Genomic DNA, 25120 nt, shown 5'->3' with positions numbered 1-25120 from the left:
GTAGATAAGCAAAGAAAAACATGGAAAAACAGAAAGAAGTATAAAAAGTCTAAAAAGGGCAACAAGATCACTTGTGCATCAGAGGTCATTTCTTATTTTTAATTTACTTAACAAAAGAAGCATAATAATTTTTGTTCTTATAATATGGATATTGGATTTTATTAATATTTCCCTCCCAAATTTGGAGAAAATAATTAGCTATCAGCGTAAATATATGTTCTCTTTTATTACAAAGCATCCACAGATGGAGGTTATGAAAAAAGCTGCCAGATGGTTTTAGAATATAAAAATCAAAAGATTGGCATCTACCTTCTAGAACATAATACAGATAACACTAAGAAAACTGGCATCACATATAACTTTTGCATTATGGATAGACATTGTAAATAAGGTATCTTTTGGGGCGCCTGGGGGCTCAGTCAGTTAAGCATCTGACTTTGGCTCAGGTCATGATCTCAGGATTTGTGAGTTTGAGCCTCACACCAGGCTCTGTGCTGACAGCTCAAAACCTGAAGCCTGCTTCAGATTCTGTCTCCCTCTCTCTTTGCCCTTTCCCCACTTGCACTCTGTCTCTGTCTCAGAAATAAATAAATGTTAAAAAAAATTTAAATACGGTATCTTTCATGTATCTGCAATACTTTTATAATTTAATAATTTAGGATGTCAACATAAGACAATATGTAAATATTTTTAAAAATTTTTTTTAATGTTTATTTATTTGTGAGAGAGAGAGAGAGAGAGTGAGTGTGAGCGGGGGAGGGGCAGAGAGAGAGGGAGACACAGAATCTGAAGCAGGCTCCAGGCTCTGTCAGCACAGAGCCCGATGCGGGGCTCGAACTCATGAACCATGGGATCATGACCTGAGCCAAAGTCAGACGCTTAACCGACTGAGCCACCCAGGCGCCCCTAGAATATGTAAATATTTTTAAAGTATATTTATTCATTTTAGAGCTATAACATACAACCATATATTCTCAATCTTATTTAAGTTATAATGACAAATGGAAAACAGCTGTATTAAGAGATAAACTGAGGGGCACCTGGGTGGCTCAGTTGGTTAAGCATCCAACTTCGGCTCAGGTCATCATCTCATAGTGAGTTCAAGCCCTGCATTGGGCTCTATGCTGACAGCTCAGAGCCTGGAGGTGCTTCGGATTCTGTGTCTCCCTCTCTCTCTCTGCCCCTAGCCCACTCATTCTCTCTCTCTCTCCCTCTCTCTCTCTCTCTCTCTCTCATAAACATTTTAAAAAAATGTACACAGGCTTTACTGAAGACCCTAAACCACAACAGCTGTAAAAAAAAAAAAAAGACCAGAGAACCCAAAGATTTTTAAATATGTTTTAAAAACATTTTATTGTAGTAAAATATACATTTAAAAACACATTTTTGAAGAGAGGGAGATGTGCCAGTTACTTACTTGTCTCTCAAACCCAAGGCCACCCTTCTATATAAGGTGCTCTTTGATGCCAGGCTAAAGTCTGGAGAGTGCAACTCCCAGACCCCCTTGCTGGTTGGCTCTGACCATGTTCTGCCAATAGTGTTGGTGGGAGACTGGAAGGTGGGAAGAGAAGGAATTGTTTCCAATTCCTTCCAGGATCCTTACAGCAGCAGTACCACCAGATACACGTGCATGCCATGCAATTTTCAGTACTCCTAATATCAAGCCTGGATCACTCCTTTGCTCAACTGAACACCAATTGTATGAGAGCCCTTGATGGTTCCAGGATTTGCCACTTGGTGCTCCCCCAGAAATCACAATACCAGCCACATAGTACCCCAAGCCCTGAATCCCAGTTCTGAGAACCAAACACCTCCTGGTACTCCTGCACTGAGTTCTAGAATACTGCCTTTCACCGTTCATTACCCCAACCCTATGGGTAGTGGTTGTTTCCTGCAGTTAGCAATCTCTGAGTCACTTGAGCATGCCATTTTTGCTCTTCCAGCCTTCTAACACATATACCTACCAGTTCCCCGTACTAAATTTCTTCTGATATCTAGTCTAGTCCTCGCTAGACTCTATCAAACTAGAAAAATTCCATTAAAAATTATCTTTAGTCTAAAACACAGCATTTTCTTCTAATTACCTTCAACACTTGGTTGTTTAAGTGCTGAGATCGGTAAAGTTGTAGGTGAAGGTATACTGGATGTTTGACTCTCCTGAAGAGGCTGGATGTTGGCACATTCATCAGAATGATTAGATTTAAGATTAGAACCAGTTGGACTCATCATCCTTTCGAATGCCTGAGCTATAAAGGGGAAAAATATTAAAATATTAAAATATTTTTGAACTTCAAAGTAAATTATGATAAATTATCTATTTTTTCAAGTTGTGAGGAGAAAGAACTCAATGGCTAAGCAAGAAAAAGAAGTGGCACTTGGCAAAGACAATGACCTTACTCCAGCTGGCAGCACCCTACTTCACTATAAGTTACCAATTGTCTCAATATTCTATTTAGCATATGTTTGATATCTACTAAAGGAAATAACTGCTATTTAATATGACTGTCTTGGTTTTTGTCCTTGTACCCCTACAGTCTGTTTTTGACACAGTTCAGTGTGATTCTTTTAAGACATAAATCCTATCACATCATTCCTGTTTAAAATCCTTTAATTGGTTCCCAACTGGAGTGAAAATCCCAGTTGTTACAGTGGCTCACAAGACCCTACACAGTCTACATCCCTACCTCCTCTGTCTTCCCACTTAGCTCTCTGACCTCATCTCTCACTACGATCCCACTTGCTCATTATGATCCAGCCACCAGGCCTCCTTGTTCTTCAACAAGTCAAATAAGCACTCTCCTAGCTTAGAGTCTTGGCTCTTATTCTCTCTGCCTGGAATGTTCTTCCACAAATACTCACTTTATTCTCAGCTTTATTCTCTCACTTAAGTCTCTGCTCTCACGTCATATCATAAAGCCTTATTCTGCCCAACATTAAAAAACACTACTTCTTGTTACCAATCCGGCACTATCCATCCCTCTTATAATCTTTTATTTTCATTTAGAGTATTATCGCCATCTGATATCCTCTTTCCTAACTATCCATCTCTCCCCACATTCCTAAGCTCCACGAGAACAGGAAATATATTCTTTCACAGCTAGAGCTCCAAAATGCAAAATATTGCTTGAATGTTGGTGAATGATTTTTTATCCAAATAACATAGAACAGGCACTGAGAGCTCTCCCTTCAGCATTTCTCCAAACCAATCTGCTAGATATGTTGCCACTGCTACAGTCATCTTCCTCAAAGGCCACTGAATGACAGCACTCTCATGAATCAGCTTCCCCTCACCAAATAAAATCCAAACATCTTACTCTGAGTTTTGAGTAATGTCCAACTTGCCCCAAGTCTACCTAATGGCACTCACTAGCAGGCTTCCTTGAAACTTACACAGTCTCAGCACAGCTTCCTCATTATCCATAATCTCTATTTAAACTATCTTTTCTTCTTAATCCTTATGGAATCTAACAACCCTTCTTGAGCCATCTTTCTCATCTTATTTAATAACATTATTTTAAATGGTCACGTCTACCATCTTCAACCCTAAAGTTGATATTAAAATAACTTGTGTTTGTTTTCTTGTGGTGTATAAATTAATGTTAAATAGAACTGTGAGAATATATTCTAGAAGGTATCATACAGAATAAATAAAACAGATAACTAAATAACCAAATTCATTCCAAGATATTTTCTTTGAGAAACCAAAGCATGATCCCAAAATCCTACTGAGTCTCTTTAGTGACTGCATCTTTTCTCCTGGTACCTTACAGTCAAAATGTTTGAATGTTCACCTAAAACTCTGACATGTCAACTCAAATAATGTTTCAAATATTAGTGGCTATTTTATTTTTTTTCAAGTAGGGAGAGAGAATTATGTGGGAGCCTGAATTCTATTCCTGAATTCTAGCAGGCTGTCTGACCACCAGCACCAGCAGTCTTCTGGGGCTACTGAAACAGCATGGGAAAAAAACCAAAACAACTATAAAGTCTTAAACTAACCTCTTCATAAACAATGTTGATAATATGGAAATATAAAAAGTTCACACTCTGTTATCTTCCAGAGCAAGGGGCAACAACAGGGAGTAAAGTAGCTTACCTCAGGCTAACAGACTCCCATCAGAGCTTTTTGGAAAACTGATGAAAAATTTTATCTTCATTCAAAAGAGAAAAACAAATTATTATCAGGTATTTATTCTCCTAGCTCACAGGGGAAGCAGTACCTGAGCTAAAAGCACAGGTCTGGTATTGAAAAGTCCCAAGTCATATTTGCTGGGAATTAAACTGTCAACAAATCTTTCAAAATGCCAAGAAGTACTCAAAAGAGCAAATGTGTATTTGAGGGAAAAAGCACAATACAACACACACACACACACACACACACTGTGAGAACACAAATAAGACTACCAAGACTATTGCTGATAATGGTAGCTAAGCTAGGGAGCCAGAAACAATGGGAAATTCATACAAACAAAATTCTAAAATTGAGAAGGGAAAAAAATATGAGACAAAATGTGCTAATACTGTGACAGTTCTATGAATTTATATATAAAATCATAAATATTACTACCTTATTTTTTATTCCCATCTTAGATTATAATTTTCTAAAGGGTGGGAACAATTATCTTGCCTTATGCTATTAGTGTGTAACACTAAATACTATTCAACAGTAACTATTCTATAAAAGTTTAGATTAAGATGATAAGGATGACAATGATGTTGACAAAACAAATAGGCAGATGAAATGCAGCATTTAGGGACTTGGTACCTGTTAAAAGTTAATGAACTGCCACTCCAGAAACTGCTTCCTTTCCGGATTGGTAGTATTAATTGTGAGAGTAGAACAAAAAGAAGAGAAACCAAGCCGTGGGATGGCCCACCTAAGCCAGATAAGTCAACACTAGGTCCTCGCCTTAAGAAAATAAAGAAGTTTTTCTTTGTCACAATCCAATTGTTTTTAAGATATATTCAATTACTGGAAGAAAATATGTCAGGTTAATACTCACCTTTACTTATAGACTCAAAGCAGACTACACATACTCTTGCTTCCTTTTCTAGATATTGCAGTTTGCACTTCCTATTACAACAGACACCACAAAAGACCTATAAAGAATAAAATATCGAATTTGGTTTTGTGTCAAGCATGTTTATACCTACAGGAGGCAGGGAGAGAGGAGGCCCAAAATCTAATTAACCAAACACCATTTTTTTGATGATATAAATAATTTTTCTAATCACCATAATCATAGATAGTTATTAAAATAATTATTTTTTGTTTGTTTTACTTCAATGAGGTTTCTGCAACTTAAAATCATATCTCTGGAGTGGCTAGGTGGCTCAGTTGGTTAAGCATCGAATTCAACTCATGTCATGATCTTGTGGTTCATGAGTTTGAGCCCCACATCAGGCTCTGGGCTGACAGCTCAGAGCCTAGAGTCTGCTTTGGATTCTCTCTCTCTCTCTCTCTCTCTCTCTCTCTCTCTCTCTCTGCTCCTCCCCAGCTCATGCTCTCTCACTCTCTATCAAAAATAAATAAAACTTTAAAAAATTTTTTTTAAATAATAAAAAAATAAAAATAAAATTGTATCTCTCACAAGGGGAATTCCTTTAAGTCAATTCTGTTCATTGGAAAGGAACAAAAATGTTCTTTAATGAGTAACTTTACAATTTAAAAAGTTTTCTGTGGTCCTTTATTTACAACTTTTAAAGGTAGAATGTCATTATTTTTCTAAAAGAAAAGAGGGGTGATCTGAGACCAACCCAATACTGAAAATCAATGCTGAATAAAAAATGCAATGTTGGGGTGCCTGGGTGGCTTAGTCGGTTGAGCATCCAACTTTTGATTTCAGCTCAGGTCACACTGGGGTCTGTGCTGAGCATGGAGCTGTTTGGGGTTCTCTCTCTCTCTCTCTCTCTCTCTCTCTCTCTCCTTCCCTCCCTCCCTCCCTCTGCCCCTCTCCCCTACTCACTCTCTTTCTCTTTAAAATAAATAAATGAAAATAAATGAATACAAATAAAAAATTTGAAAGAATTAAATGTTATTTCTATAGGAAACCCTTAGAGTTTATAGTCAATGCAGTCAGAATGCAAACAACGCCAGCTTCAGCATTCTGAACCTTGTGGCAACCAATTTGTTTTTCTTTCTCCCAGTATTTCCCTAGATAGACTCTCTAACACTAACTGCAAAATGGTCTTGAAATTAAGACTTCAAGGACCCAGGGGGATATAATGAATTTGGGACATCTCAAGTGTAAATGTTAGAGATAAAGATACATATTCTTTAGATTTCATAAAAACTAGTAATTAGTATTCCTTATTTCCCAGTATGTAATACTAACGACAATGTGACATTTATTTATTCTCAAGCAATCTATAAAATGAAAGTGTTTTATTTATTTCCACGTACGTGAAAAATAATGATTTTAAACTAAAACTTTAAATCATCTATCAATCTGTTTTGTAACATTAAATTTCATTTTAAATGTCTCAAAAGAATAGGAGCACCTCAGTCCATTATGTGTCCGATTCTTGGTTTTAGTTCAGGTCATGATCTCCCAGTTTGTGGGATTGAGCCCCAAGTCGGGCTCTGTGCTGTCAGCACAGAGCCTGGTAGGGATTTTTTCTCTCTCCTCTCTCTCTGCCCCTCCACCCACTTGCTCATACACGTGCACACACTCTCTCTCAAGATAAATAAATGTTTAAAAAAAATAAATGTTTCAAAAGAATAAAAAACAAAGATTTTTATAACTTACTTTCCCACATGCTCGGCAGTGGTGTCGCCTTTTCGTAAAAGTAAATTTGACCTGGCAGTTCATACAGTTTGGAGCTTCTGAATCAGGAACCCAAGTAGGTTGTTTTAGGCCCAAAACCAGGCCTTCTTTGCAAGTGTTTACAGGTAGAGATTCTTCACCCACAGTTATAAAAGTAGATCCACCTTCAAAATTACTTTCTATATCAATGTAATTAGAGTTGAAGCTAACCTGAGGATCAGCTGTAGAATCAGTAGTACAAGTGGTTGGAACAATCGTATTTGTTGTGCTGGGTTCACTTTCAGGGATATTTGGAACATCTGGTTTACCTGGTTCCTTTGAACTCCCTGGTCTTGATGGAATGCTAAACAATTGCTTAGGTCTAGCCCCTCCAACATGAACAGACTGACTATTAATATCAGAGACTGATAATTCATTCATAATCTCAGATTTATTGTTAGGTAACCCTTGTTCATTTGCAATTGTACTTTTTTCCCCTAAAGAAAGGCCACCATTTGCTGTTGTATTTTGTTTATCAACTGTTTCACAAATCATATTAATACCAAGACTTTCCCCAGTAGCTCCTGTTTCAGCATTGAAATATGTATTACTGACATTTCCATCATCTAGGCCTTTCACATCTATCTGATTCATTTCAGATTTTGAGTCATTCACATTTTCTTCAAAGGCTTTTATGTTACTTGTCTGAAGATACTGTTCAGTTAGAAAGGCATCAAGTTCAGCATCACTAATTAGTGTTCCACTTTTCATACCTTCATCAATATTAAAGTAATCTAAGTCTTGCCCATTGATATCAGTGCTTAAAAAAGGGAGACCTTCACAACCATCAGGAAACTCTGGGGCATCAGCACCAGAAAGCTCCAATTGAGATTCTGTAGCTGTAGAAGAATTTGTGTTACCACGGTAATCCAAAGATTCAACTCTGATTACCATAAGGTTGGACTCTTCCTTTCTATCTCCCACCTTTTCAATTACGTTTTCACATTTTTCCTGTTTCAAATGATCAGTCTCCTTCAACGGTTCCCCACCCAGAATAACACTCTTCTGTATTTCTTCATGGACTGTCACTGTGTCTTGTATGTTATCTTTATGTTCATTCTGTGATAAACAATCACCATGTGCTTTACTTTCAATTAATGATCCACACAAAGACCCAGGTACTGGAAGACAGGTCAATGAGGAATAGATCTCTTCATCTGAAACCTGTAAAGCTGGAGAGGAATCTTGGATTGTATCTTGATTATCTTTAAGACCTATATTTCTTGAGTCTTCTTTCGCAGATTGTTTTACAAATACAGCAGTCCTATCTTCCTGAAAGGAAAAGTCAGGTAATTTGAAATTTTCATCTTTTGAATTTGAGTCATGTAAGTATAAATCTTCATTTTTTGGAACACTGCAGGGCACAACACTTGTGCAGTCTCCTTCTTTTAAACATTCTGTGGCAGCTATGACTGCCACGTCTACTTCATCTTCCACCAAACAGCTATCAGCTTTTAGTAATTCACATGGCTGGTTCTTGTGTTGTAGGTTGTCTTTGGTATCAAACATTTTAGAACTTTGTTGAGTCAAAGCAGATGGCATGTTAAAACCATCAACAACTGGTTCTAACTGATTAGAGATCTTTTTATCCTTTAAATTCTCTTTTCCGCCGTAATTACATGAATCTGAAGGTGTTGTATCTACTTTTATACCCAATTCTTCAGCTCCACTAATTTCTCTATTTTGTAATTCAGAGTGGACATCATTCTGTTCCTCTCTGACAGTATTATTATCACGGTCTGTTGAAGAGGCATGAAGAGTTTCTGACACTGAAGATAAATCCAATCCAATCAAAGAATCTGCACTAGACTTAAAATCATCTGGCAATAATTGTTTAATATCTTCTTCACTATTTGTTACATGAACTAAGTTACCCATGTCACTTATCAGATCACAGACAGGTTTACTACATCGTCCCATATACAGAGGCTGGATTTCATCTGAAGTGCCACCATCCACAGAAGAAAGCAGATCAAGTCCTGTTACATTTTTTTCATTTTGTATAGAAGTTAGTCCCTCAAGTGTTTTGTTCGGAGAAATCTGATTTGTTTCATAGCATGTTTCTGATGAGGCACAACAATTAATGCATTGTTGATCCTTTGGTAGTAGCGAGGAAGCCAACTCTGAAGAAACTGAACAGTGGTTAGAATCATATACATTTTGCACATCTCGGAGATAATCTTGTTCATCTAATTAAAAGAGAGATACAATGTTATTCAGGAGAGCCAAATTAAAATTGTCACAAAGATGTTACATTTTCTAAGACTTCTAAACTGAACTTTTATTTAGACCAGAGGTAGACTACTTTCTTACAAACAGTAACAACCTCCAAAACATTTTTTTAAGATTTTTTTATTTTTGAGTAGTCTCTATACCCAATGTGGGGCTCAAACCCTGAGATTAAGAGTCACATGCTCTGATTGAGCCAGCCAGGCGTTCCACCCCCCATTATTTTTATTTAAATTACTTGGGAGTTTTTACTATTCAATGCAAATGTCACAATGTGATAAAAGTTGCATTTGAAATAGGGGCAACTAAGTGGCTCAGTCAGTTAAGCATTGGACTTCAGCTTAGGTCATGATCTCACAGTTCATGAGTTCAAGCCCTACATCAGGCTCTGTGCTGACGGCCAAGAACCTGGAGCCTGCTTCAGATTCTGTGTCTTCCTTTATCTCTGCCCCTCCCCCACTCATCCCTCTACACTTGCGTGCTCTCTCTCAAAAGAAATAAGTAAACTTTAAAGAAAGAAACACACACACACACACACACACACACACACACACACACAAAAACCAAAATAACTCAGCTGCACTATAAAAACCAGACTGAGGAAGAGCTGAAAAACAATTTAACTTCTTGGTTCTCTCTCCAGTTTCCTAGTCTTCATTCTAAAATGAGTAAAACAGGGGTGCCTGAGTGGCCCAGTGAGTTAAGTGTCTGACCTCAGCTTAGGTCATGATCTCAAGGTTCTTGTGTTCAAGCCCTGCATCAGCCTCCACACTGACAGTGCAAAGCCTGCTCTGGGTTCCTTCTCTCTCTCTCTCTCTATCTCTCTCTCTCTCTCTCTGTCCCTCCCCTACTTGTGCTCTCTCTCACAAACAAATAAACTCAAAAAAATGGGGTTGGTCTTTATAAAATATCATTATAAAAAATAATAAAGTGAGTAAAACACTATCTCTCATAGTAATGAAATACCAATTCATGTAAAGTTTTCAAGTTGCTTTCAGCTGGCTCATATGTTGATTTTAAAGGTCTTTTAGTTAAATTTGTATCTGTAGACAAAACTAGCTTCTTTACTTCTATTTCTGGCTATTGGTTCTATTCTGTATAAGAATAAACTAGCATGTTATAATAAAACATGAACTCCTTACAGAATATAACCTTGTGACCAGAACTAAAACCAAATTTGCTAACAGTACTCTCTATCTTAGACAACTGATGCACAGACATTTAAAAATTCCATTAGTAACAAAAATTAAAAACCAACACACCTGGATTCTGTTCAAAATCATCTAGGAGTCTGTCCAAGTCACTGACTGCTGCTTTAAAATAACTGTCCATCCTACTTAAAGACTTATTCAGAATTTAATTCTCTATGCCTAGAAAATAAAAAGTCATGAAAGTTCATTTAATTCTCTAACATATAAATATTATGCCATCTACTGCATACCGAGAAACATAGTCGAGAAATAGACACAAATAAATTCCTTTGAGGAATTTACAATTTAGTTGAAGCAATTGCTTCTCTATATACAAAATGACAAGAAAACCAACTCTAACAACATAACACACTATTTAAAATTTACACTATTGTAAATTTTAAAACACTTATCTAAGTGACATGAGTTACTTAAGGTACATAATCAAAGAAGAATTCATAAGTGAATGCTAAAAATAGTTATAAGAACTTTATATCAAATAATATATATGATATGGTAATATAAAATATACCACTTACAAATAAAAATACTGCATGTAAAAACTTATGGGATTCAGCAAAAGCAGTACTTCAAATACAGCTTTAGATCCTCATGTTAGAATAGGAGAAAGACTGAAGATTAGTAAGCTAAGAACAGGAGTTAAAGAAATAGAAAATGAACATATTAAGAGAAATATAAAAAAAACTAAAAGTTAGTTTTATGAATAAAGCAGATAAATCTCTGATCTATGTCAAGAACTTCTCCATGTAAGTCTGGAGACACCTTAAAGAAATCTATCAGTGACTAATGGGATAAAATCAAAAGGACACAGGAGCCTAGTTGAAGGGGTTCCTACTGTCTTAAATAGGACAACCAAACATCAAATTAACTAAGCCTGCAAAGGACTGAACACAAATCAAATAGATAAAAAACAAAGAGATCTTAATGATACTAAAAACAAAAACAAATACCACCACTCATTAGAGGGTTGCCAGGACATAAACCCATTGCTCTGAAAGGTGATACATTAAGGGAAAAGAGCCAATAACTTATCCTTCCCTTCATTAACAAAATGTACTTTAAGTAGTTGCTGAAGGAAAGTTCTTTAGGTAAGAATCTCAGGTAATAAATCCAGATGTATATTAAAATTTTTTTTTTTTTTTTAAATTTTTTTTTCAACATTTTTTATTTATTTTTGGGACAGAGAGAGACAGAGCATGAATGGGGGAGGGGCAGAGAGAGAGGGAGACACAGAATCGGAAACAGGCTCCAGGCTCCGAGCCATCAGCCCAGAGCCTGACGCGGGGCTCGAACTCATGGACCGCGAGATCGTGACCTGGCTGAAGTCGGACGCTTAACCGACTGCGCCACCCAGGCGCCCCTAAAATTTTTTAAATCATCTCTTTGCAATCCTTAATGCAAGTAATAGACTAGGCAATGGCTATCAATGGATGTTAATTAAAGTGTTAGATGAAAGATTGGAGGAGAACTTTATAATGGTGGGAACAGACAAACACATCTGATTTCCAGTGATCAATTTCACTATCAATAAATATGGAAGGGAGTGCCTGGGTGGCTCAGTCGGTTAAGCGTCTGACTTCAGCTCAGGTCATGATCTCGCAGTTCGTGAGTTCGAGCCCCGCGTCGGGCTCTATGCTGACAGCTCAGAGCCTGGAGCCTGTTTCAGATTCTGTGTCTCCCTCTCTCTGCCCCTCCCCTGCTCGCACTCTGTCTCTGTTTCTCAAAAATAAATAAACATTAAAAAATAAATAAGTGTGGAGGAACCAAACATTATGTGCCTCATGTGGAAGACATAATATCGCATATGATATATTCTTACCCAAAAAAACTGAACCTCAATCTAATCAAGCTTTTAGAACTAACCACGTATTTACAGGAAATCCAAGCATAGAGAGACAAGTTAGATGATATCAAAACAAAGCAATCAACTAACTCCAGAAGGTGGAACACTCTACAGCAACGTTCCTCACACTGTCTTTGGTAAATGACCTTTTCTAAAAAAAATTTCCAATCTGTTCCATACTGCTACTTTTGTAAAGCATAATCAACAATATAAAATTTGCAATAATACATAACAAACAAAAAGATATACATTATTAAGCACATCTGAACAGTTCCCTGGGATGAAGAATAAGAGTGGGAAATGAGGGATAAAAGACAAAAATGAGACAGTTTTTTATAAGAACCATTTATGATAGTGTCATGAAATGAACACTTGAGGTCCAGAAAAAAATAAGGACACTTTAAAAATGAGTTAAAAAGCTTAGACACAGCTTAAGAGAAAAATGAATGAACTAGAAAACCTACCTGAAAAAACAACCTAAAAGGCAGCCCAGAAAGACAAGAGGGACATATGACAGGGTAAGAGACATGGATGGCAGAAGTCATCTATCATAAGAATGGAGACCTCTAAGGAAGATAGACAGCATGAAACAAGGATGCTTAAAAAGATGGTAGGAATTTTTCTAGAATTGATGAAAAATACAACTCAACAGATACAGGTAACCCCTATACCAAGCCATTTCAATAAAGAGAAATGCACAGGTGGCCACTCTATAGTTAAACTTTTATACTCCAAAGGTAGAGGACCCTTCAGAAAAGATCACCTTAAAAGAACAATAATTAGGGGCACCTGGGTGGCTTGGTCAGTTAAGCATCCGACTTCGGCTCAGGTCATAATCTCACGGTCCGTGAGTTCGAGCCTCGCGTCGGGCTCTGTGCTGACGGCTCAGAGCCTGGAGCCTGTTTCAGATTCTCTGTCTCCCTCTCTCTCTGCCCCTCCCCTGTTCATGCTCTGTCTCTCTCTGTCTCAAAAATAAATAAACGTTAAAAAAAAAAACAACAATAATTAGGGGCGCCTGGGTGGCTCAGTCGGTTAAGCATCCAACTTCAGCTCAGGTCATGATCTCATAGTCCATGGATTTGAGTCCTGTGTCAGGCTCTGTGCTGACAGCTCAGAGCCTGGAGCCTGCTTCGGATTCTGTGTCTCCCCCCTCTCTCTGCCCCTCCCTTGTTCATGCTCTGTCTCTCTCTGTCTCAAAAATAAAAACATTAAACATTTTTTTTAAAAAACAATAATTATTCTGGAAACAGGTAAACTTCAGAACAATTTTCAATAATAATGGCATGTCATCCTAATTTAACAAAGCACATTACTTCTTTTATTTCCATTTTTAAATTTTTTAAATATTTTATTTTATTTTTCAGAGAAAGAGAGAGAGAGGGAGGGAGCAAGGGAGGAGCAGACAGAATCCGAAACACACTCCAGGCTCCGAGTTGTCAGCAGAGAGCCTGACACGGGGCTCAAATGCATGAGCCACGAGATCATCACCTGGGCCGAAGTCGGATGCTTAACCAACTGGGCCACCCAGTCAACCCATTTTCCATTTTTAAATTGTGGTTATATCATACATATACAATAGTGCACAAAAACACACACACCAAAACAAACAAAAGGAACTTGGAGTAAGAGAAAAATGCAGGAAACAGAAGAAAACTTCAAAGAAACTAATATTCTCAGAAAAACAGCAATGCATATATGACACAGGAACAGGAAGCCATAAATAAGGAACATATGTGGGGGGGGGGCAGGGAGTGATCATGAAAATTGATGGCAAAAATCTTAAAAATTCAAGTGAAGCTTGTTGGACGCAATTAAAGCAGTGCATAGAGAGGCATTTATAACTTAAGTGCATATGTTTAAAAAAAGATCTAAAAATCAATCATCTAAGCTTCCACCTTGGGAAACTAGAAAAAGGAGAGTAAGAAGAGCAAAACAAGTAGAAACAAAGATAACAAAGATTAGAACAGAAAACAATGAGATTAAAAGCAGGAAAGCAACAGAGAAATAGGAAAAAAAAAAAATCAGTGAAATCAACAACTCCTTTCTTTGAAAAAAAAAATCAGTAAAACTGATAAATTAGGCTAATCAAGAAAAGAGAGAAGCACCTGGGTGCCTCAGTAGCTTGAGCATCCGACTCTTGATTTTGGCTCAGGTCATGGTCCCAGAGTCATGGGATTGAGCCCTACATCAGGCTTCATGCTGAGCATGGAGCCAGCTTAAGATTCTCTCTCTCTCTCCCTCTGCCCCTCTCCCCTGCTCACACATGCTGTCTCAAATTAAAAAAAGAAAAAAGAAAAAAAAGAGAGAGAAACACAAATTACCATATCAGAAATGAAAGAGGAAACAAAATTACTGATAATATGAACTTAAAGGAAAATGAGGAAATATGAACAACTCTATGCCTCCAAACTTGATAATTTAGATGAAATAAACCATTTCCTTGGAAGACACAAGCTACCAAACCTCACACAAAGAGAAACAGATAACCCAAACAGCCCTGTATCTATTAATGAAACTGAATCAATAATTAGTAACCTTCCACAAATCACCAGATCCAGATGGCTTCATTGGTGAATTTTACCAAATATTTAAGGAAGAAATAATACCAGTTCTCCACAATCTCTTTCAGAAAAAAGGAAGCAGAGGGAATCCTTCCTAATTCATTTGATTAGACCAGTATTAATCTAATACCAAAACCAAATACAGACATTACAAGAAGAAAACTACATACCAATATTGCTCATGAACACAGACATAAAAATCCTCAACAAAATATTAGCAAGTAGAATCCAACAATGTATAAAAAAATTAACAGAACAATCAAGTGAAATTTATCCAGGTATGCAAGGCTGGTTCAACCTCTGAAAATATCACATTAACAGATTAAAGAATTATCATATAATCATATCAATGGATGAAAAAAAAAAAAGCATTTGACAAAACTCAACACTTACTTATGATAAAAACCCTCAGCAAGTTATGAGCAGAGAGAAACTTCTTCAATTTGATGAATAGCTACAAAATGCCTACACCTAATATTATATACATTATGATGAGAAACTGGATGCTTTCCAATCAAAGATTGGGATCAAGGAAAGGATATCTTCTTTCACAACTCCTATTCAACACAGTACTGAAACTGCAGTAAGAAAGGAAATAAAAAGTACACCATTTGGAAAGGAAGAACTACAACTGTCTTTATTTGCAATGACATGATTTTCAATGTAGAAAATCCCCAAAAACTGATCCCCCCAAAATAGAGTAGTGAATATAGCAAGGATGTTGGATACAAGGTTAATATACAAAAATCAAATGCATTCCTATACATGAGCAAGGAACAACTGGAATTTGGAATTTTAAAAAATACCATTTACGATAGCACATCAAAAGAGTAAATACTTAGGTACAAATTTAACAAAATACATACTGAACCCATATGTGGAAAACTACAAAATACGAATGAAAAAAATTAAAGAAGGCCTAATTAAATGAAGATATATTCCACGTTCAAGGATAGGTACACTCCATATTGTTAAGATGTCAGTTCCTCTCAACTTGATCTCTGGATTCAATGCAATCCCAATCAAGATCCCAGCAAGCTTTTTGGTAGGACTCAGGAAACTCAGAATTCTAAAGTGTATACAGAAAGGAAGAGGACCTAGAATAGCCAACATAACGCTGAAAAAGAAGAACAAATTTGGACAACTCACTCTAATTTTACGACTCATAAAGCTATAATAATTAAAGCAATGTAGTACTGGCAAAAAAAAAAGAAAAGAAAAAAAAAGACACATAAACCAGTGCAAAAGAATAGAGAGCCTGCGGGGCTCCTGGGTGGCTCAGTCGGTTGAGCATCTGACTTCAGCTCAGGTCATGATCTCATGGTTCATGGGCTTGAGCCCCACATCGGGTTCTGTGCTGACAGCCCAGAGCCTGGAGCCTGTTCGAGATTCTGTGTCTCCCTCTCTCTCTGCCCCTCCCCTGCTCACGCTTTGTTTCCATCTGTCTCAAAAATAAACATTAAAAACAATAATAAAAAAATAAAAAATAAAAAGAATAGAGATCCTGGAAATAGACCCACACAAATAAATACAGTCAAATTATCTTTGACAAAGGCGCAAAGGCAATTCAAAGGAGAAAGGCTCGTCTTTTCAACAAGTGGTGATGAGAAAACTGGACATCCCAAAAATGGGACATCCCATGCCAAAAATACGAACCTAGATATGGACCTTACACCTTACACAGGAACATACTTAAAAAGGATAAAGAACTAAATGTAAAATATATTATAATATTTCTTGAAGAAAACATTACAGAAAAATCTACATAACCTTGGGTTTGGTTATGAGTTTGGTTATGATCATAACAATACCATGATCCATTAAAAAAACTGATGAAGTTAGACTTTAAAATTAAAAAACATATGCTCTGAAAAAGACACTTAAGAGAATAAGAGGACAAGCCATATCCTGGGAGATAACATTTGCAAAACACATATCTGATAAAGGACTTGTATCTAAATCTCCAAAAAACTCCTAAAATTAAATAATTAGAAAACAAACAATCCAATTAAATGGGCAAAAGTTCCACAAAGAGACACCTCACCAAAGACGACACACAGCAAATAAATACATGATAAAATGCTCAACGTCATTTGTCTTTAGGGACTACAGATTAAAACAATGAGATACCATTTTACATCAATTACAATGGCTAAAATCCAAAAAACTGACAATACCAAATGCTGCAAGGATGCTATTCAGCAGGAACTCTCATTTATTCCTGATGGGAATACAAAATGGTACGGCCACTCTGAAAAATAGTTTGTCTCTTATAAAACTAAACATAGTCTTACCATATGATCCAGCAATCATACTATTAGGTATTTTACCCAATTGACTTAAAGATTTATGTCCACACAAGAATTTAGATGTGAAGTTTATAACAGCTTCTTTTACAACTGACAGAATTTGGAAGCATCCAAAATGACCTTCAGTAAATAAACAGATAAATAAATTGTGATACATCCATGCAATGGAATAGTATTCAATGATACAAAGAAATAAGCTAACAAGCCACAAAAAGACATGGGACGTACCTTAAATATGTATTGTATGTGAAAGAAGCCAATCTTAAAAAGTCTACCTACTGTATGATTCTAACTGACATTTTGGAAAAGGTAAAACTACAAAGAGAATAAACACATCAGTGATTGCTAGTAGTTTGGGTGGGGGGCAGTTGAAAGTAAAGCACTGTGGATTTTTTAGGGTGGTGAAACTACTTTATATGATACTATAGTGGTGAATATAAGACATTAAGCATTTGTCAGTATCTACAGAACTTTATGACACAAAGAATAAACCTCAGTATTTCCAAAGTTTTAAAAATTATTTATAAGATCAGGTGATCGGGCGCCTTGGTGGCTCAGTCAGTTAAGTGTCTAACTTCAGCTCAAGTCATGATCTCATGGTGCGTGGGTTCGAGCCCCATGTCGGGCTCTGTGCTGACAGCTCGGAGCCTGGAGCCTGCTTCAGATTCTGTGTCTCCCTCTCTCTGCCCCTCCCCACTCATGCTCTGTCTCTCTCTCTCTCAAAAATAAACAAACATTAAAAAAAAATTTAAGGAGCGCTTGGGTGGCTCAGTTCGTTAAGCATCGGACTTCAGCTCAGGTCATGATCTCACCATTTGTGAGTTCGAGCCCCACATCAGACTCTGTGCTGAGAGATCCTAACTTGGAGTCTGTTTCAGATTCTCTGTCTTTCTCTCTGCCCCTGCCTCCCACTCACGCTTTGTCTCTCTCTCCCCCTCAAAAATAAACACTAAAAAAAAATTGGGCGGGGGGTGGGGGAGGCGGTGCCTGGTTGGCTCAGTCAGTTGAGCATCGCATCCGACTTCAGCTCAGGTCATGATCTCAGTCCATGAGTTCAAACCCTGCACTGGGCTCTGTGCTGACAGTTCAGGGCCTGAAGCCTGCTTCAGATTCTGGGTCTCCCTCTCTCTGCCCCTCCCCCACTCACACCTCAGTCTCTCTCTCTCTCTCTCTCTCTCTTTCTCTCAAAAGTAAATAAACATTAAAAAAATTTTTTTTAAGTACTGAAGGAATTCTGAATATAGAAATATTAAAAAACTAAAGCACAGGAACTAGAAGGCCTAGAAATAGTCTCTCATTAGGAAAAAAACCAGCATTTTTTTAAAAAATTATGGAATTCATTAAATGTTTACAGAGTATCTCTATGTATACCAGTGTACTACTAAGCATTATGTCATTTGAGGTGCCTACAAGGTGCAAAAAAGGAAAGATAATTAAATAATAATAGAATCCAATAATTTATAAAAGATATAATGCAAATACTGTACATGAAACCTTTTTTTTTTTTAACGTTTATTTATTTTTGAGACAGAGAGAGACAGAGCATGAACGGGGGAGGGTCAGAGAGAGGGAGACACAGAATCCGAAACAGGCTCCAGGCTCTGAGCTGTCAGCACAGAGCCCAATGCAGGGCTTGAGCTCACAGACCCCGAGATCATGACCTGAGCCGAAGTCGTCCGCTTAACCGACTGAGCCACCCAGGCGCCCCACGTAAATGAAACCTTTTAACATGGCATTTGAAGCTGCACATAATTCCCATTTCAATCAACTAAGATGTACTTACTGTGCCAAAACTCTATGATGTACAGTAAAAAGACACAAATGGAATATAAGATATACTCCCTATTCTAAAGAAGTTTATTTATGTGTACATATAGCAACCTGTTTTAGGTAATATTTTTTTTTTTAATTTTTTTTAATGTTTATTTTTGAGACAGAGAGAGACAGAACATGAATGGGGGAAGGTCAGAGAGAGAGGGAGACACAGAATCAGAAGAAGGCTCCAGGCTCTGAGCTGTCAGCACAGAGCCCAACGCGGGGCTCGAACTCACGGACCGTGAGATCATGACCTGAGCCGAAGTCGGACGCTTAACCGACTGACCCACACAGGCACCCGTTTTAGGTAATATCTTTACTTACCTGACCATTTATATACTCCCAGATTTACAATAACATATTTACAATATTTCCTTTACAAAAATGGTTTTTAAAAATCTCTTCATGATTTTAAAAAAATTGGCAACAACATGGAAAATTAATCAGAAAACCAACAAAACCAATAGTAAGGAGACTCCTAAATGGTTAAGATGAGACACAATGAGGGCCTAACTGACATAATGCAGAGCAGATGGAAAAGGGATCAATAGAAAAGTGACTAAAGAATGGGAAATTCTGGAGAGTGAAACAAGGGAGAAAGCTAGGATTACTGCCAGGTTTCCATCATGGGTGACTGAGCAGACAGTGGTACCACTGACTATGACAGGCAATACAAAGAAGAGCAGGACTCAGGGAAAAAGTAAGTTCACGTTTGGACTGTTGTTTGAAGTACCTTGAGAACATCCTGGGGGAGATGTCCAATAGGCAGTTGAATATAAGGATCTGGAATGCAGGAGAGAAGTCTGAGATAGATAAAAGATTTGGGAACTGGCAGCACATAACTGTTAATGGATGAGATCACCTAGGAAGAGAATATAGAAGAGGACAGGAGCCTGACATCAGATAACTACAGATCACAATTAGTGTTTCTAAAGCCACTCTGGATTAAACTTTGCCCAGAGTTATATGCACTTTGATAGGAAAATATCCAGTATAGAGTACTAAATGACTAAAAATCAAATTGCAAAATGTCATGTACAGTACAAACCCATTTTTACAAGTAAGTTGTTAAAAAAAAAAAAAGTTAGCAAAGGCACGGGAAAAAAATATAGAGAGGCAAATACCAAACTGGTAATAATGGTATCTGTGATAATGCATGCCTTTCACATCTACATTATGTAATTCTATAGATAATGCATAATACATATCTGTATTTTACTTTTTGTTTACAAAAATGTACTTTTGTAAATAACAAAAAAGATAATTTTCTTCCTTTCCTAGAAACTTATAGTGCATATCCTTACAATATAAAATAGATAATAAAGGGGTGCCTGGGTATTTCAGTTAGTTAAGTACCAACTTCAACTCAGGTCATGATCTTGCAGTTCCTGAGGTCAAGCCCTGCATCGGGCTCTGTGCCCTGGAGCCTGCTTCGGTTTCTGTGTCTTCCTCTCTCTCTGCCCCTTCCCTGTTCGTGCTCTCTCTCTCAAAACTAAATAAACATTTTTAAAAATTAAAAAAGAAAAAGATAATAAAAATCTGGTAGGGGGCGGGGCACCTGGGTGGTTCAGTCAGTTGAGGGTCCAACTTCAGCTCAGGTCATTATCTCACACACAGTTTGTGAGTTGGGAGCCCCACATCGGGCTTGTTGCTATCAGCCTGTCAGAGCAGAGCCTGCTTCAGATCCTCTGTCGCTCGCTCTCTGCCCCTCCCCCACTTGCACTCTCTGAAAAAATAAATAAATATATTTCTAAAAATCTTTTAGGGGGCATGTGGTGGCTCTATCAGTTGAGCATCAACTCTTGATTTTGGCTCAGATCATGATATCAAGGTTCATGGGTTCAAGTCCCTGGTCAGGCTCACACTGACAGTGCAGAGCCTGCTTGGGATTCTCTCTCCCTCTCTTTCTGCTCCTCCCCAGCTCTCTCTCTCAAAATAAATAAATAAACTTTTTAAAAAACCCTTTAGAAAACAACACATTGACACTGGATTATAAATGCGCAAATAATATGAACTAGTAAGATTATGAAAAAATATTCAAAGCACAATCTGTACTATCAAAATAATCTGAATTATAACATATATCATTTGTTGCCTACTAAATCAGAACACAATTTTTTCTTAGTGATCTCTACACCCAACATGAGGCTCCAACTCACGACCCCCAAGATCCAGAGTCTCATAATTTCTTTTAATAATATAAGGGATCAGGGGTGCCTGGGTGGCTCAGTTGGTTAAGCATCCCACTCTTGATTTCAGCTTAGGTCATGCTCTTGCAGTTCGTGAGCCTCAGCCCTGTGTCAGGCTCTGTGTTAATGGTGCAGAGCTTGCTTGGGATTCTCCCTCTCCCTTTCTCTCTCTCTCTCTCTGCCCTTCCACCATGCTTGCTCACACCCTCTCTCTCTCTCTCTAAAAAAAAATAAACTTAAAAAGCTTATTAAAATAATAATAATGATAAAAGTGTTGGTAAGGGTGTGACAAAACAAGCATCTCCAATACCGATGACAAGAAGTAAACCAGAATACCCTCTCAGAAAAACAATGTGATAATATGTATCAATAGCCTCAAAAAGTTTCCTAACATTTGATGTAACAATTCTTTTTAAAAATTTAAAATAATCCAAAGCAACTGAAAATATGCAAAGATATTCTACCAAATCATTAATTGAAACCATCTAAACACCAACATTAGAAAATTATGCAGGCATCAAAAGTAATTCTACTTCTAGAAAAACATTAGCACTTGTGTGCAGGAACACATCACAAAGAAATTTGAATGCTGCAATGTTTGTAATGGTGCAAAATTTCAAAGAACCTAACAGCTCATCAACATAAGAATAGTCAAGGGGCGCCTGGGTGGCTTGGTCGGTTAAGCGTCCGACTTCGGCTCAGGTCATGATCTCACAGTCCGTGGGTTCAAGCCCCGCGTCGGGCTCTGTGCTGACAGCTCAGAGCCTGGAGCCTGTTTCAGATTCTGTGTCTCCCTCTCTCTCTGCTCCTCCCCTGTTCATGCTCTGTCTCTCTCTGTCTCAAAAATAAATAAACGTTAAAAAAAAAATAATAAATAAAAAAAAAAATAAATAAAAAATAAACATAAGAATAGTCAAATCACCTTTCTCAAACTGGTCTAAGGACCCCTGGAAGACTCTAGAACTTTTCAGGGGATCTGTGAGGTCCTTCCTTTTCCAAACACCTATCTATGCAAGTCTGGACTTTCTTAATATGCTGTAGTGTACAAGATAGCACATAAGAGTGAAAAGACAAGCAAATCTGAGAATCCAGCTGTCTTCTATAAAGCCAGACATTAGTGATCTACAAAAATATAAAACAATGCCACCCTTCCCACTACATTTTTTAAGAAAAATATATTTTTCAAAAATACTCTTTAATTCAATATATAAAGGGTTTTTAATGCACAATTTTTAAATATTTTCTGAATTTTAATTTCTAAAATAGCAAAATACTGCATTAAAGAACAAAAAATCTTTTAGTCTTCAGTCACCTTTAAGTTTGTAAAGGGATCCTGAAACCCACTGGGTTAAAAAAACTGTGATACCATCATATTACCTAACATTACAATTGGGGTGATAATTAAATGGGAACTGAGCTTTAACTGCAATGTTCCAAAAGATAGTTCACTCATGTATTACTTGTGTAATCAAACATCATAAAGATACTCATGAAGCTTTTTAAAAACTGGAGGAAATACTTAAAAAATTTTAAGCAAAAAAAAGCGGGCAATCCAACTGTATATAACATCTCATCATCTTAATTAAGAAAATGCCATGAGAAAAAACCCTGGGAGATTAAAAGTCAAAATATTAACTGCGGTTGATTCACTTTAAATGGTTGAATTATGGCTTATTTTTTCTTAATCTTTATTATATTTAAGATTTTTTGTGACACTAAGTGTGCAGTTTAACATCCATGGGAGAAAAAAGGGGAGAAAGTGGGTGCAAAATTACAGTTTTACTGGATCAAACCACTGCACTCTTGCCAATTCAGAAGGAACAAGTTCTAATAATTTAAGGAACCTAATTCAACCAACAAATTGCCTTATTTTGTTAAATGAAAAAGATGACTTTATCAAATATATGGGATGGTTTCCACACGAGTCAAGCTAATAAGAACACTCAGTCTGGAATAATTTGTAATCACGGTAGAACAAGTAAGTTAATAGTTTCAAAGTTAGGCCATCTTTTAGGATTTTTCAGAGGTACCAAAGAAAAGGTAGAGGAAAGGAACACTACCGCATCCTTCAGATCTAAAATGATGAGAAAATGCATCGGTGCGAGAATGGGGTTTGCGAAAGAGCACAGGCGGCGATGACAGATTCTTCTGCTGGAGTCCTCCCAGCGCACAGGCTACCTCTCCGCGGGAACGACAGTCCCCTCTAGCAGGCACAGCCCCTCCCAAGGTGGGCTAGGCAGCCCTGGGGGCACTTCTCCCAGCCCCCACCGCGGCCCCCCGGGCCGCTCCCACCGCAGCCCCGAGCACTCCCGACGGCCCGGGTGGGTGGGACCCGGCAAAAAGCCGCCGAGATTGCCCTCCCTGCCTGGTCCAGCCGGCCAGGCTCTACCGAAGGGGCACGAGGTTTGAGGGTCGTGATTCCCTGGCCAACTCAAGGAGCTCGGAAAGAGAACAAGTCGGGGGCCTAGATTCGGCCCTTGGAGGAAAAGGAGGGCCAGACCCGGCACTCAGGTCGGCAGACCCAGCGGCCACCCCGCCCCCTCCGCGAGTGCAGCAGGGGTGAGGGGAAGGCCAAGAGGCCAGTTACTGGGGGGGGCTCTTACCTCCCCCACAACCCTGAGGAGCTCTCTGAGGACTCGATGCGACGAGGCGCAGAGGAGTGAAGAGCGACCCCGGCCGGGAGTCCCGGGGGTGAGCTACGTCGGCTCAGGGTTTGTTTTCCCCCGGACCTGTTTGGGGGGGGGAAGGCGGGGTGGGCGGGGAGGAGCAGACAGCGCAGGCGCAGAAGAGGTTTTCCGTCGACACACACACACGCACGCACACACTCACGCACACACACACTCCCCTCCTTCCTTCGAGTCCGCGCGCGCGCGCGCGCGCGCACACACACACACACACACACACGCACACACACACTCCCTCCCTCCCACCCTCCCTCCCTGCGAGTCCGCGGCCTCCGCCAAGTCCGGAGGCGCCTGCGCGAGGCTCTGCGGGGTCTGAGCCGAGGGTGCCGGGATTCTTACCGGAAGTGCCTGAGAAGGTTGTGCGGTGATGAGGCAGCTTGAAGACCCGCATTAGACGGGGACTGAGTTTCCCCCTAGACGTCTGGGAGCCGGAATCGGGAGGCCACCTGCGTCAGTGTCCGGCTTCCTTTGCCCTTGGATGACCTATACGCAGCTTCCCCCGCCCCCACCCTACGGCCTCAGCGGAGCCGGCGCAGCGCACCGGCCTGTACTGGACACGCCCGCCTGCCAGGCAGCGAACCAGTCCTGCTCCCCGCTCCGCTGTCCTCCCGGAAAGCCTTTTTACTTAACGCTGGTGTTGCCCACCCCCGTTTTTCTCTCGGCGGCAACTGAAAAGCTCCCACCTATCCCCCAGCTTCAAGCCCTCCAGTTGACTGCCTGCTCCCAAGGCTGCTGGCCTTCCCTCTCATTGCTTTAGTTCTGCTTTTCTAACAGTGACCACGAGAACAGCTGCCTCCCCGCGTCTAAGAACAAAAGCTAACCAACTGGAGAAATAAATGCTCCTCATGTGATGTACGTTTGTGCTTGTTGAGCTTTACTATTTTTACCACAAGTTTCCTATAAATTTAAGTGAGGGAAAAGGAGATCATGGGTATGGGGAGAAGAATCCCATCTGTTGCCAAAAAGTTTTACCGGTAATTCATACTGGTCTTTCAAAAATTTCAAGAGTTGTATGTAGTACGTTAGGGGTATTTCATTCAGATGTGATTTATGGTGAAAGATTTGAGAATCGGTTCAAATTCTAAATCTGCAGTTTGCAACAAACAATAGGTTGTGCTCTTTCAAAAGTACTGAATCTCTATTTTCTTTCTCTGATTTTACTAAACCTGAAATGAAATTGTGTTGTTTTAGTCCAACAGTAAAACTTTTCTTGATACTTGATAATTTTGATAATTTATTTAGCATCTACCATGTGACAAACGTTGCATTAAATGCTTTGCTTATATTATCTCACTTAATCCTAAGTAGTTCTACAAAGTACTGTATGCATATTTCTCTACTATGCGTTAAATGTTGTTTACAGATAAAAGGGTCATTGCCCTTATGGAACCACCATCTAATAGCAGAAACTCGTGGATACAAGTGTTTGGGATAGAAATATTTATATAGAAATATTCATATAGTATAACACAT

At 38.6% G+C, this 25120-nt stretch overlaps 1 protein-coding gene across 6 annotated transcripts in view; it reads right to left on the bottom strand.

The window, feature by feature from the left end:
• The window catches only part of ZFYVE16 (zinc finger FYVE-type containing 16), a 58874-nt gene extending 34745 nt beyond the window's left edge, over window positions 1–24129 (bottom strand). For 2 of the 6 annotated variants that reach the window (XM_042942289.1, XM_042942248.1), the window contains exons 1-5: window positions 23567–23795; window positions 10298–10405; window positions 6750–8995; window positions 5004–5100; window positions 2085–2246 (exon numbers count right to left, since the gene is read on the bottom strand). In XM_042942289.1, the coding sequence (XP_042798223.1) occupies window positions 2085–2246; window positions 5004–5100; window positions 6750–8995; window positions 10298–10367 (2575 nt within the window). In that variant the 5' untranslated portion in view covers window positions 10368–10405; window positions 23567–23795. Of the gene's footprint in view, window positions 1–2084; window positions 2247–5003; window positions 5101–6749; window positions 8996–10297; window positions 10406–19507; window positions 20141–23566; window positions 23799–23986 lie in introns of those variants that run through there. The other 4 variants (XM_042942259.1, XM_042942298.1, XM_042942269.1 and 1 more) reach the window with 4 other exon arrangements.
• Between the last annotated feature and the right edge of the window lie 991 nt (window positions 24130–25120).

The sequence above is a fragment of the Panthera leo genome, chromosome A1 (genome assembly GCF_018350215.1).
Source record: "Panthera leo isolate Ple1 chromosome A1, P.leo_Ple1_pat1.1, whole genome shotgun sequence".
In the NCBI taxonomy this organism is placed as follows: Eukaryota; Metazoa; Chordata; class Mammalia; order Carnivora; family Felidae; genus Panthera; species Panthera leo.
This window is presented reverse-complemented; position numbering and strand designations above follow the sequence as displayed.